Below are 13,932 nucleotides of genomic sequence, written 5' to 3'. Positions count from 1 at the left end.
ATACTGTTTCCCACAGTCCCAAGGTATAAAAAACACATTAAAATACGAGAACACTCAATAATTGCAAAAAAAACACAAAATAACCGTTTACTTCAAGTAAGCAGGATATATATATATAAAAAAAGATGATGTACATAATGCAAATGAGAGTGCAAAAATGTCCATGCAGCGTAAAAGTGACTGGTGCTGGATTTTTTGTGTCTGTGTGTGTGTGTGTGCGTGTGTGGGGGGGGGGGGGGGGTATTAAAATCCCAGTCCAGTGGAAAAACGATATATGTAAATGCCCCAAATAATACTTCAGGAGTAAACATAATTATTTTTCTTCAATCTATGATGACTTAAATCTTTAGTATCTTTAATGGACAACCTTTCCGCACCATTTCCCTTGTTTACCTTATCATGGCAGACTTGGAGGTGCCCAGACAGTCAGGAAAGGTAAAGGCTCTTCTGTGGCAGCCGGCTGGACAAGATGTATATTTGCAGATGAGTCTGCTACTGTATATTCTCAATGCAAGCTTTGTGAAGCCACACAGGTGCCACTCTAATCTGGTGCTGTTTTTGCATTTTGACTATTTTAAGAGGTTGTCATATTCAAACAGGATGTCCTATAAGCCCTCAGAAATATAAATAAATCCTGAAAACAAAATTAAATGTGTAGAAACAGTAAATAAGTATATAAAGATGTAAAGATGATTTGTGTATTCTACCTTCAAAATGTGTGCTTTGTTGTTTTATGTGTTCTTTATTTATGTGATTCTTGTACTTTGATTACTTTCTAGTTCAGAGGAAGACTGAAATAAGTGATAATCATGTGTCTGGATATTCAAGACATGGAGGCACCCTGATGTGACATGCCGGCTTTGGGCAGATCTGTCTTCTAATTACAGCCTAGCTCTGAGGAGGGAGGTGCTTGCACGGTGGGGGCCTTTTTTTTGTAATGATGCGAGGAGTAGATATAGTATAAATACTGACATCATTGTACTAGAGAGCAGCATATCCTCAGTTGTGCTCCTACTCTAAGGATATACAGCAGTACCAGCAGTTCTTCTGGTGCTGAATACATTGATTTTACCTCCATTGGATGCTGGTAAGTGTGTTTTCCCTTCTTCTCTAAACTGCTCTGTATCTGGAGAAGTGTTGTCATCTTCTAGGTTTTGATTAGGCCTTGAGTATGTCTCTTTGGCATGGAAGCAGATTCTGGCTGGCTTTGAGCATCATCTGGGTTTTAAAGAGCCCTTAAGGATGCTCTGCTCAGAACACAAACTCATTTGCACCATGTTACTCTTAGTTATCTTATCTTACTGGTGTCCATAGTGTTTCTGTAAAGATGTTTAGTCTGTGTACCTAGCTAAGAAAGTTGTAAAGATCTGTAAAATAACTCAAAACTAGATAGGAAGTTTGCTAACACTTAGTACCTTGAGAGTTCTGTGCTAAATGTTTCCTTTTCCCCCCATGCAGATCATACTTTGCAAGATGGACATAAGAGTAGCAAGCATCTTCCTGCTCATGGTGGCTTTTGCAGCTGCCCATGGAGAACGCTATGTGGTGAAGAAATTGGTGAAGGCCGCCCCTCAGTACCAGCCCTACTCTGTGAAGAGCCAAGGTAAGAAAAACACAGTCTCCTGCTTTCTATAGCATATGTGTTTGACAATACACAATGCTAGCATTTCTCCTGATGTAGTATAGTTTGTCCCTCCAAAAGTTGCTTCTAAAGTGTGATGTTCTTCTCTAAAGTCAAAATGTACTCAAGCAACATTTCAAGACTTACCTGTAATCTTCAGCTTGTAAATGTTCATCTTAGTTGTAGAAAATAGGAACAGCACAAACAGCCAAACAGATGCTGGCCATAGCCGGCTGGACTTTGCTTTGAAAAGTGAACTCCACCTTGCTCTGAAACTGCTCTGCGCTCTGATTGGATGCAGCAGTGCTCATGCCTCTCCAATCACAGCGCACATTCAGATCTAAGATTTGAATAACAAGGCTTATTTACTCAGTGCAGACCTTTGGGGTGTTCTGCCATAAGAAGTCATATGATTAGATAAAATGCATCTAACTGTGTGTTTTTTTGAGGATTTCTGTAGTTTTAATGCAGTCACACTATCACCATTTTTGAGTGAAATTACAGAATTTCTTATTTTTTGGAGACTGCCTTAGTTAACTCAGGTACAAAATCAGCAATATATATGAATTACCTCCAGAGCATATATCCATGAGACTACTTTTCAATACATTAAGCCTGTGAGATAAAACAATGTTTCTCATTTTAGTTATTTTAGCTGTTGATGTTGAATGTTCATATGCTTTGAGACACTCATGCTAGTCAATGCACACTTCAGCTAATTTCAAACAAAACCTTATTTTGCTTTTCTAAAGATTTTCTAAAGCCTTGAATGCTGGCTATAAAATACAAACCTAAAATATTAAATGTTACTTTTGCGTGAATCAATATACTATTTTTATTTGACAAAGTAGCTGTTAGTGAATTATTTTTAGTTTGATACTAGCAATTACAGTTCAGTCACCCAGCAGTGTGGTTTGCTTGGGTGTGCCTTCCTCACACAGAAGTAGAAACATCTGTTTGGTTTTGCCAAACTGAGCTACAGTTAGCCGGGGAGAGAGCCTTTGATACTCAAACACATGTTACCACATTAAGGCAGCAAATAAAAAAGGTTCCCTCTCATTTAAACCTTATTGTTTGACAAACAAGTCCCAATCTGTCCCTTAAAGCTAATAGTTACATAACCAATTAACATTAATCATTTAAAACAAATTATAAAATGTTGTGAACAAAGCAGAGGCAGATATCTACATTTACTATGAAGGATTTGCAAGTTTATAAATTATATAATAAACCATATAAAACTGCACTAGCATACCAGAGACATATAGTCAAACCTCTAAACTACAAGATGAACTAAAACAACAACCTAAAGGTTTTCTAGTGGAAAAAACAACCTCTTTAAATATAATACTGAATATGGAACAAGATACTATTTATACTTCATACTCACACACACTCAGACCTGAGAGCTGGCCTCTATATCCATGTTTCTGTACTTTTTGTCATGTCCCCCAGTTTTCTAAGATATTATAGTTCAAATGATGCACAGACTATAGGCATATATTTCCAGAACAAAGTCATTAAAATAAGAGGTTTTGAAATGTACTCTTAAAGTATTGTTTAGAGTTGTACCTGTAAGTCATTTTTTTTATTTGACTACTTTTTGTTTTTCTTTCTGTTGGTACTGATTATGGACTGTTTCATTATTCACAGTGGTGTCAGTGGCAGGTGAGCCTGGAGCCCCAGGTGAGCCCGGCCCTGAGGGACCTGAGGGACCTGCTGGCCCCCCAGGTGAGAGTGCTGTCGGTCTGCCTGGAGCCGAAGGACCTGCTGGAGCCCCTGGAGCTCCTGGTCGCTCCATTGCTGGCAAACCTGGTTCCCCAGGTGGATCTGGAAAACCTGGCAGCCACGGACTTCCTGGTGAAAAGGGAGACACTGGAGCCGCTGGCGCTCAAGGACCAAGGGGAGTCTCTGGATCCTCCGGAAGCCCTGGACCTGCTGGCCTCTCTGCTACTGGCAAGCCTGGACCTTCAGGTCTTCCTGGACAAATGGGACCCAGAGGAGTGTCTGGTCTGAAAGGACATCCAGGTGTACCTGGCCTGCCAGGTTCTAAGGGTGATGGAGGGGTGGGAGTTCAAGGAGCTCAGGGTGAGACAGGGCCCGAAGGAGCTGTGGGCGCACCTGGACAACCAGGTGAGGCCGGTGTTGGAAAGCCAGGAAGAAATGGTATGGCAGGTGAGCCAGGAAAGTCAGGTAGCTCAGGTAGGGATGGTGCCGCAGGTCCCATGGGACCACAGGGATCCAAGGGACACACTGGTGCTACAGGAGTAGGTATGCCAGGTAAATCAGGTGATAACGGTGCCCCAGGTATGCCTGGTGCAGGTGGCCCTAAAGGCCACCAGGGACCTGCTGGGGCAAGTGGTGCCCCTGGAGTCCCCGGATATGGAAAGCCAGGATCTAATGGAGAGAAGGGAGAGAGGGGATTTACAGGTGTCAGCGGGTCCACAGGTGCCAAGGGTGAGAAAGGTCCAACAGGATATACTGGTGCTACTGGTGCCACTGGACCAACTGGTTCCGTTGGACCTCAGGGTGCAACTGGTTTCACAGGTGAGCATGGCGCTGTTGGCTCCAAAGGTGACACAGGTGCGACTGGAGTTCAGGGAATTAAGGGAAACAAGGGAGATCAGGGAGCACAGGGCTTTGCAGGCAAGCAGGGTTATCCAGGCGCAGCTGGTCCTCCTGGACCCAGAGGAGCCTCTGGACTTACAGGTGACAAAGGTCATACAGGTGGCCCAGGTACCCCAGGTGCCTCTGGTATTCCAGGCCCTGCTGGACCCAAAGGTCATCCCGGTCGTGCTGGTGAGTCAGGTGCCTCTGGTTCTGATGGTGCTTCAGGTGCCAAAGGACCTGCTGGTCCTCAGGGTCCTTCTGGTGCTTCTGGCCTTAAGGGACACCCAGGTATGACTGGTCCTTCTGGCCCTGCAGGTTTGTCTGCTAAGGGTGTCCCTGGACCTCAGGGTCCCCCTGGTATGCCCGGTGATAATGGTGTTGATGGAGAGGCTGGCCCTGCTGGTCCCGCTGGTGCTCCTGGTGCTCCTGGTGAGATGATGTATGAGAAAGGCATGGGAATGGGTATGGGTGAGATTATGGTCAAGTCCCCAATGTCTGCTTTCACTGCATCTCTGATCACCCCCTACCCTGCTTCTGGCAGCCCTATCAAGTTTGACCAGATTGTGTACAATGCTGAGAACCACTATGACCCTGAGTCTGGCATTTTCACTTGCACAGTTCCTGGAGTTTACTATTTCTCCTACAACATCCATGTTAATGGAGCTCATGCTCTGGTGGGTCTGTACAAGAACGGCCAGCCTGTTATGTTCTCTTATGATGAGTACAACAAGGGCTTCCTGGACCAGATGTCCGGTAGTGCTGTCCTCCTGCTTGATCAGCAGGACACAGTCTTCCTCCAGATCCCCGATGAGGAGGCCAATGGTGTCTTTGCCGCCGACAATGTGCACTGCTCTTTCTCTGGGTTCCTCATTGCCTCAACGTGATACGTTGATTTAGTAATTGCCAAAATCCAACCAACTTAATTTGCGATCTATTTCTCAAACTAAAGTAAACTCCCTGTTTATGTTTCTCAACCAAACAGACAGGTAGTTCACCCTTCTTTGAGGAATAGTTGCATTTCAACTTGAAAACTACAAAAAAATAGGTGCTTAGAAGAAGGAAAACTAATTTATGAAAACAGGTGATCAGTGATGGGGGGAAGTAATCCACAAAGTTACCAGTGAGCTTTTGTAATGGAGACAGCATGTGAAATGGAGGTGTTATAAATGTGTTGTGTCCTGACTTTTATTTTTCCACTATTTTCCTTTAATACTGGTGATTCCTAATTTACTGTTTGTCTGCTTTTTCCTTTTTTGTACCTCCTAGTTTTGTTTGTGTGACCAAAAATCTTAAGTAAACAAATACTTTCTGTGTAACATGTTGACATGTAACTCTTATCCTTGTATGTAACTTGAATATTGTGAAATGGTAATGGTCAAATTGACCGTTATAAGGAAATATGTCACCAGAATACTGTCAGACAAACACAACTACCAGCAACATCGTTATATCCCTGAACATGCATTATGTCGTGTAAAGCATAATGACCTAAATAAAAATTGTCTAAACCAATGTTTTGTCTCAGGAGCACTTTTTCAAATACTGGTTTATTTTCAGAACATTCTATAAACAACATATTTGGAAGTGGGCTACATATTAGATAATACCAAATGTCCTGAATGGATCTCATACATTATAAACTGAATATTCTGTCAGAAAAATTATTCCAGGCTCAAGGGAACCAGGTCATTCATCTGCAAAGAAAAATTCACCTTCTGCCTAATGCATTGGGGTCAAAGTCCACCAAAAAGTAATTGCCCTTTAGGCTGGTACAGTAGGGGTTCAGTGTCTCGATCAAGAACACTTTAGCAGGGATGGATGCTTTCTACTCTAGAGAAAATGTGTCCAATTTAAGGCACAATGGCTTGTGTGCTTAATTTTCCATCTGGCTATTGCTTATGTTAGTACTAAAGTGCAAACTAAGATTAAATCGAGCCTATTAGCCTTCATGTAGAGCCCTGGATTGGGTTAGGGTTAATATTATATTATAATTATAGGAATACAAATTATCTGGTTTCCAAACTCAATTGTTCCAAGTTCTGCTTAAAATAATTACTGCCAAGATATAAAAGGAAAACGAAATAGTCCAATAAACTTATAATGGATGCTAGCAAATTAGCTACTGTACATATCAACACACTCAGCACAGCAATGTATAGGATATACTGAACTGTTAAACTCTCTCAGATGTAGCATCTAGATCCTTTATGTAAGTACAAATACAAACATACCAACTTTAACCAATGTTTCAGTAAATATATTATAATCTGCAAGTATCATCAATAAGAGTTTTTAAGAGTGCACTTAAGACCTTCCTTTTTGATAAAGCTTATAGTTAGGGCTGATTAGATTCAGCCCCTAGTTTCGCTGCTCTAGGCTTAGACAGTCGGGGGACACCTTACTTCTTCCTTCTCTCTGTCTGTACCTGTGTACTCTCATGTTCCGAATAAGCCAGCTTCCCCCACATTTCTTTTTGGTGTCTATCTACGCTGGGATCCTGAGTCGTGGCTGATCCTGAGTCCTGAGTCCTGATCAGAGTCTTGGACTTCGAGTCGTGGCTGAACCTGTCACTGTGGTCCTGCCTGACTCTCATCATACTACTTCCCTGATGGCTCCCACAGGATTGTTGACATCCTCGTGGATTCATGTTCTTATTATAGATACATTCCCAAACATTTGGTCTACCTATGTGGTACATTTATTATCTTTTCGATTTACACATGGCATCTATTGCACGTCTGTCCGTCCTGGGAGAGGGATCCCTCCTCTGTTGCTCTCCCCTGAGGTTTCTCCCATTTTTCCCTTAAACTGTGGATTTTCTCTGGAAGTTTTTCCTTGTACGATGTGAGGGTCTAAGGACAGAGGGTGTCGTATTGTTATACTGATATTCTGTACACACTGTGAAGACCACTGAGACAAATGTAACATTTGTGATATTGGGCTATATAAATAAACATTGATTAATTGATTGAATATAAATGCAGAATACACTCTTATTATTATCATTACTGATGTTAGCACTTATAATGTTATATGCTTTCATGTTGCACTTTTGATTCCAGAAGAGGAAATAGCTTGATTGCAGGTGCATGTAGCCGAGGTCAAAGGTCTTATCATAGCTTAGACAACAGTTTAAACTGTAGCAAGACCTATGTTTAGAATGTGGAAACTGCGAAGTAACCAGTTATTTAATCTGTAAAATAAATTAAGATTAGAAAACGTTTTCCATTTTAAATGTAATGGAGTAGAAGTATGAAACATATAATAAAGACATCTCTAAAAATGCACTTAAACGAGAACGTCCCACCACTGGTCTGGTCCTGAAGCTAGAAGGATGAGTATGATAAAGTATCAATTTCCCCCTAACAATGGCTACTGGTTGCCTTTTTGCCAGCCAAGGTTTATAAAATCTACTCTACCGTGCAAGTCTGAATATGGGTGTGCTGAAAATACTTTGCATGTGGGATGAGGGACAGGGATGGTCCTCTGGCAGGGCAGCGGGTGTTTGATCTTCCCTATAGAGAGAGCGAGGCGGTGGTTAGGTGAGGGGCCCCGAGGCACAGAAAAGAGAGTAAGCTGGTTGAAGGAAACCACTTGGGAGTGCCATCTGAGGGGACTGCCATTCAGAGATGGTCTGTGGTTACTGAGGTGGGACCGACACGAGCACAGACGGAGCACTGCGTCTGCTCCACTCCACAAACCACACTCCAAATATATCTGTTGTACTCAAATGAATAATTTCACTTTGATATATTTTGTAACATGCTCATCTGCTGTATTAACTTATATGTAAACTCTTGTTTTCCCATTTTCTTGAAATATCTAAGAAAAGAAGGGCGAACCTGAGGACAGAGTTGTGTGGCATGATGGGATACTGTGAGGCACAGGGAGGTCCAAAATGGGTAGCAAATCCCTCAACAACCTGACCAAAATACACACACAGACCAGGATGCAGAAATAGAAATATTATGTGTAAAACACACCCTTCTTGTGGCAGCCAAAGTTGCAGTACACTGGGTTACACTGGGTGCAAAGGAAATAGATGGTTTCAAAATGAGTGTGGTACAGATGTGGGTGTCTAAAAACACCCTGGGGTTTGCCGTTTCTACTCTTGAAAAGATTCTGATCTTTTATGGTGTTTGCTTGAGGCAATTTCAACATGTCAATGAAATGTCATCACTTAGGTATGTGCTAAAGTTGTAGATACAAACAATTGTAGACACCATACAAAATGTTTGTTTCCAACACTATCATTTACATTGCAAAGCCAGCAGTTTACATAACTTACCTCAAGTCTTATCACATAATTATGCAGTGGCTGTTCCCAAGAAAGCCAGTCATTTCCTAAAAATACTGGAGGGCAGCAAACCATCTTAATTTGTCTCCTCGCGAATTAGTTTAGAGAAAGCATGTTTATTTTGCGATGCTCGCATTCTTGGATTTCTAAAGTTATAAATCACGTGCTCTTTTGTCATTATTATTGCTCCAATTAAATCTCTGGAATTCTTCTGAAGGCAATTTCATCTTGTTAAATTGTATAATATAGAACAATTTGAAGGCCTGTTATCCTTACAAGAGACTGCAGTATTGTACTTATTGCCAATGTCATTAATGTAATATAGCCTGTTGAGGAATTTAAATGTACTGACAATTTGACATTTTATGCCAAGTATTTTGATGCAATTTGTTCTCTATTCTCCATATGATTGAAACTACACCTGATATTCCTATAAAGCTCCACACGAGGGTGCTGTAATACAAATAATTGAAGTGTGCTCAGTGAGTCACACAACACAAAACTGAAATACGAAACCTACTGAGTTACCAAATCAATAAACGGATTATAGCCCTGATAAATAAATGAGCTTAGAGTGGCGCTAAATGTCTTTATTCTTCATTAGTGCTGACAACTATAATCAGTTTAGGCAATGTTGCATTCCATATTGAATATGGCGATGACTCATTATATACAAAATAAATTATGCCATATAAAAATTGCACCCAAGCCCCTATGTGTGCTTTGTAGTGTAGAAATTAAGTGGTGTTGAAGTCATTACAGCTTGACGCAAATTTTGCTTAAAACATCTCCCAATTTTATTCAATCTTACAAATGGTGAAAAACAAGAAAAACTTCATTTACAATGGGTAATCTGTTAAAAACTTCAGTCATTTAGGTACATCTCAGTCATAAAACCAGTAATATCAAAGTCTATACAACGTGCATTACTACAGAGTTCTGAAATGGTGGTATCTAATGGAAAGTGATGAGCATCTATTGTTTTGACAGTTAACTATATCTACTTAATTCAGGAATGGTTGTGTCCACAGGAGCGTCGCATTTCTAAGAGTTGTAAACAACTGTGCACTGCAAAGACAACATTTAAGACTTGGTTTAGGACTTTCCCTTTAAATATCACAATGTGTCAAATCTTGCAGACACAGCTTTAGCTGCTACATCCAATTGCCCAGCACCAAATACTTTGATAAAATATGTCAAATTCAGCAACGTGTCAACAAAGTCATGGTGTCATGTAGGAAAAAAAACATTCACACCCACATTCGCACTTTCACACACGGCCAACGTCACACATGCAAGCACCAATGAGCAGTGAGGAAGCAGCACACTCTCCAGTACACCTCCTGTTCGTCACTGCCAAGGACCTTGCAGTCATTATGGATGAGATGGTTGCAGAATAGTAAACAAACACCAACAAAAATGAACAAAAAAAAATCCCTGGTTTTAGACAAGTCCTCGCATTCCTTCAGACGGGCTCCTTCATTCCGGTGTCTGGCTCAGTAGGATTACTCAGCGGCGGCCTCTGGACTGGCTGCCGTCTCTGGCTCAGCGGGTGAAGCCTCCGCTGGTTTCTCCTCTGCTGCAGGTTCTTCTGCCTTCACCTCCTCAGCTTTCGGCTCCTCAGCTGCAGCCTCCTTGGCTCCCTCCTCAGCTGCAGCCTCGGCTGGTTTGGCCTCCTCAGCGGCTGCCTCCTCAGATGCCGCCTTCTCTCCTTCGGCTGGTTCTGCTGCTGCGGCTTCTTCCTCTGTTGCCTCCTCAGACTCTTTCTTGGTCTTCTTGAATGAGAAGCCGCTGAGCTTGAAGGAGGGTTTCTTGAAGGAGAAACGCTTTTTCTTCTGCTTGCCATCCTCGCTGGACGGAGTGCCTTCCTCCGGCTTGGCAGAAGCCTCTCCGTTTGTGGCGGCAGGCTCCTTCTCGCCGCTGGCCTCTGCAACTTCTACTTTCTCGCCAATCTCTTCTTTTGGCGCCTCCTCAGTGGGAGTGCTGCCGTTGGCCTGAACATCAGCTTTGTTGGCCTCCTCTGTAGCTGGAGAGGCATCCCCATTGGTCTTGGCGTGGCCATTCTCCTGGAAGGAAAGAGAATGAAACTGTCATTTGTGAACCTTTCCATGTTATTTAAGGAAAAAGGAGTTTGTTCATCTGTAATCATGCATCTTAGGCCAATTCTGGCCTACATAAGAGAATGTGTGTGCAAGAATACCACCTGCAAAATCTGGCATGCTGTGGAATTGAATCAAATGCAAGGACTAACCAATAGGAAAAAGCCCTAAAACTGCAGTAACATCTGTTACTAGGAGAGTGACGACAGATCTGTGGTTTTCAGCAGTAGGCTAGTCTGCTAGACTGCAGTACCGCCGGCTCCCGCCAGGTGGTGTTCAGTGTGGAGACACAGGATACAATATAGGAATTGTGTGACTTTAAGCCTTATTTTAATGACTTTTTTAATAAACCATTGTGTGTTATTTTAATTGAGATATATTCCCACCGTTCAACTCTGTGTTTTTTTCAAACAATTGGTTGATTTACAGGTTAGTGTTGGCACAAAAACGTGGCTCCTTTCTTGAATCTGGCAACAAAGGCGTGGTATCGTTTTTTTTAAAATGGCCATGCCACAGTGAGAGCGCCCACAAACCCCCGCTGCACACATCTCAACCAAAAGAATACCAAAACAGCCGCAATGTTTTAGAAACCAAAGCCCCGTCAAAATTATTGTGATAAATCAAAAAATGTCAATTTCGACCTGGTGAAATACACACTCAACAAATTAGATGTGCGGCCTGATATATGGCTATAGCCTATATATAAAAAATAATTAAATAATATGCCTGTATGAATTTAAAGCAGCTAAAAAAGAAAATGCATCAATTTGAATCAACGTTGCGTTAAAAAGCACATGATTTTGTAACAATGCTTTCGCTGGTGAAAATGGATACATGTGGCCACTTTCCCTGAATGCCGGTGAGCGTGGGGATGCGCTACAGGGAACATGGAGCACGCCATTGACTCAACACATTGCTAAAACCAGACAAAATTCCCCCGGAGCAATTGAGACTTAAATAATTAAAATATATACCTGTCCGTTCGTCTTTGCTGCAACGGCTGCACCTTCTGCTGGCTTTTCCACCGCAGCTTCCTCTTTTCCAGCGGTTTTGGAGATTTGTGCTCCCATGCTTTTGGTGCAACAAAGGAACCCAACCGATCAAATGAATGAACAAAGACCGCAAGCTTCCTCCCCAACAATTCAAGTCAAGCGCCGGCAACTCCTTCTACAACCGATACCGGTGGATCAGCCCGAAACCGAAGTGACCGCAGAGGGACGAGAGAGAACCTGCAAGAATTGTGGCAAAGATGTAAAAGAAACGGGAATTCTTTCAATTTTTTCTCGAGCGGAGTTTGTAAATGGAGAAATTGGCCCCGCCGCAAATGAGATGCGGAGTACAACGCCCAAGTCCACTGATGAATGGGCACTGGGGCTATGACGACAAAGCCAGCCCGTCTACACCAATCACAAGTCCGGGATCCAACGAGTGGAGGGGGGTCATGGAGTGGGGGCCATGGACAATAGGAGACACAACAACATGGCCAACAACTTGCTCTTATATTCACTTTCTGGTGCAGAAACTTGATTGTATATGACTGAAATAACGACTGAGATTTCATGAAGCTTTACACTATCAACAGATTCAACTGCAGGCTGGTTTCAAGGAGGTGATATCTCATAAATAGTGGATAATCCCATACTATAATTAACAATAATGGTTACATAAAACACATAAAAAGGCCAATGTTATGCTTTACATGTATATGACATTCAATTTATGTATTAAGAAATATTTAGTCTTCCCTGTACAATTTCTGGCCATTCTTGTATTTCATTATACAGCAGGTTTCATGAGCAATTGCCTTAAAAAAAAAGATATGTACATTAATATAGGGTACAATATGCAATGATATATCATAAAACATTATTTGATGTTTAACAGATAAAAAAATACATGTAGAGTTAAATGTATTACTTGTGCTGAAACAAATAATATGGAAGAAGTTGTTTGTCCCAACTGAAGACATGCGAGTGCAAAAACAACAGCATGTTTCTGAGAAAGCACAGCTCAGCTGGTCTCATGTCATATCATTACGCACCCTCCTGACATATGCCTCGCTCGATAGACAGACGTGCCCTGTAACTATAAGCCCCTGTGCCCACAACATCCCTCGTCCCTCTTCTTGCATAATAGCGTCTTGTCTGCTGGTTGCAGCTGGAGCATCCCAGTGACCCAGATATAATGAGAGTTTATGGCCCTCTTCTCCAGCAGCCTGCAGTCCTCTGACTCCACCACCAGCCACAAGTCTCCTCTCTGCCATCACTGCATGACCCACATCTCCATGGTTACCAGTCCAAAATGGCTCCAAGGAAGAGACTGCACGTCGAGGGCTTTTAGCGACCATGACTCCTGTGTTTTGGAGAAGTGGGTGAGAGTGAGTTCAAAACAGTGCAGACAACAGTTTGAGGATTAGGGTGACTTCTTTCACCCGCCCTCATCAAGCTAACTAGGCCACGCTCATTGTTGTGATCTTCTGATTACATGCAAAGCTGTAATTATTATGCTGAGCTGCCATGAATATGTAAACCAGGGGACAAAGCCAGCAGGGCACAAAGCACCATGCAGGCCAGACATTCAGACATAAAGACTTCACCTGTCAGGAAGATACTGAACAGCATCAGGATCTTAAAGCAGCCTGTGTGTGTTCAGTGTGTGTGAAATGAAACAAAGGCACAAATCCACACAACATCTTAAACATGCGAAAGGTATTCATTACAATTCTCACTTTCCTGCCTTTTAGTTTCTTCGGGTGCCAAAAACTCCCACTACACAGTTTTTTTATTATAAGACTCAGTTGAGTCCAATCAACTGTCGCCTATATAACGTTAGGAAAAGAAACTGTGTCCCTTTAAAGTACATTTGTTAACAACATGCATTTCTTTTTTACACTAGTGAAACAAAAAATATATAAATCATCTGTTTATTTGTCAATAGCAATAGAAAGATATGACATAACAATCTAAAACTTTAAAAAGAGAATCCACAGAGTGATTTTTTTAAGTTGAGTAAACTCTACCACTAAAGCTAAAACACAAAAAAAAATAAGTTTCCATAACATGTCCCTCATTTATTTCGGGACCCCCTTGAAAACGAGATGGTGCATCTCAAGGGGTTTATCGTTTATCCCAATGAATAACATGTCTATATATATATATTTCAATAACAACAAAAGACCTAACTTTTGAAAGTAAAAGTGAAAAAAAACTACTTTATTTTATCAAGCTTTTATGTTGTATATCACTATAAATGTATTGTCTTCAGTTTTGGACAGTTGATTTTGTACCAATGGAAACTGACATTTT

General features: G+C 41.8%; 2 protein-coding genes across 2 annotated transcripts; one reads left to right on the top strand and one right to left on the bottom strand.

Moving 5' to 3' along the window:
- The first annotated feature begins 963 nt into the window (after window positions 1-963).
- col10a1a (collagen, type X, alpha 1a) lies at window positions 964-5,743 on the top strand. The gene is made up of 3 exons (XM_034207402.1): window positions 964-1,087; window positions 1,459-1,603; window positions 3,275-5,743. Exons 1-3 carry the CDS (start codon window positions 1,082-1,084, stop codon window positions 5,113-5,115), a joined length of 1,992 nt encoding a protein of 663 aa, XP_034063293.1. The 5' UTR covers window positions 964-1,081; the 3' UTR covers window positions 5,116-5,743.
- Window positions 5,744-9,301: 3,558 nt separating this feature from the next.
- On the bottom strand, window positions 9,302-11,990 carry marcksb (myristoylated alanine-rich protein kinase C substrate b). Its single transcript, XM_034207403.1, has 2 exons — window positions 11,602-11,990; window positions 9,302-10,594 (listed from the first exon to the last, which is right to left on the bottom strand). Exons 1-2 carry the CDS (start codon window positions 11,695-11,697, stop codon window positions 10,034-10,036), a joined length of 657 nt encoding a protein of 218 aa, XP_034063294.1. The 5' UTR covers window positions 11,698-11,990; the 3' UTR covers window positions 9,302-10,033.
- Window positions 11,991-13,932: the final 1,942 nt, after the last annotated feature.

Source organism: Gymnodraco acuticeps, unplaced genomic scaffold (genome assembly GCF_902827175.1).
Source record: "Gymnodraco acuticeps unplaced genomic scaffold, fGymAcu1.1, whole genome shotgun sequence".
Taxonomy (NCBI): domain Eukaryota; kingdom Metazoa; phylum Chordata; class Actinopteri; order Perciformes; family Bathydraconidae; genus Gymnodraco; species Gymnodraco acuticeps.
Note: the sequence above shows the minus strand (reverse complement) of the source record. Positions and strands in the feature narration are given on the sequence as shown.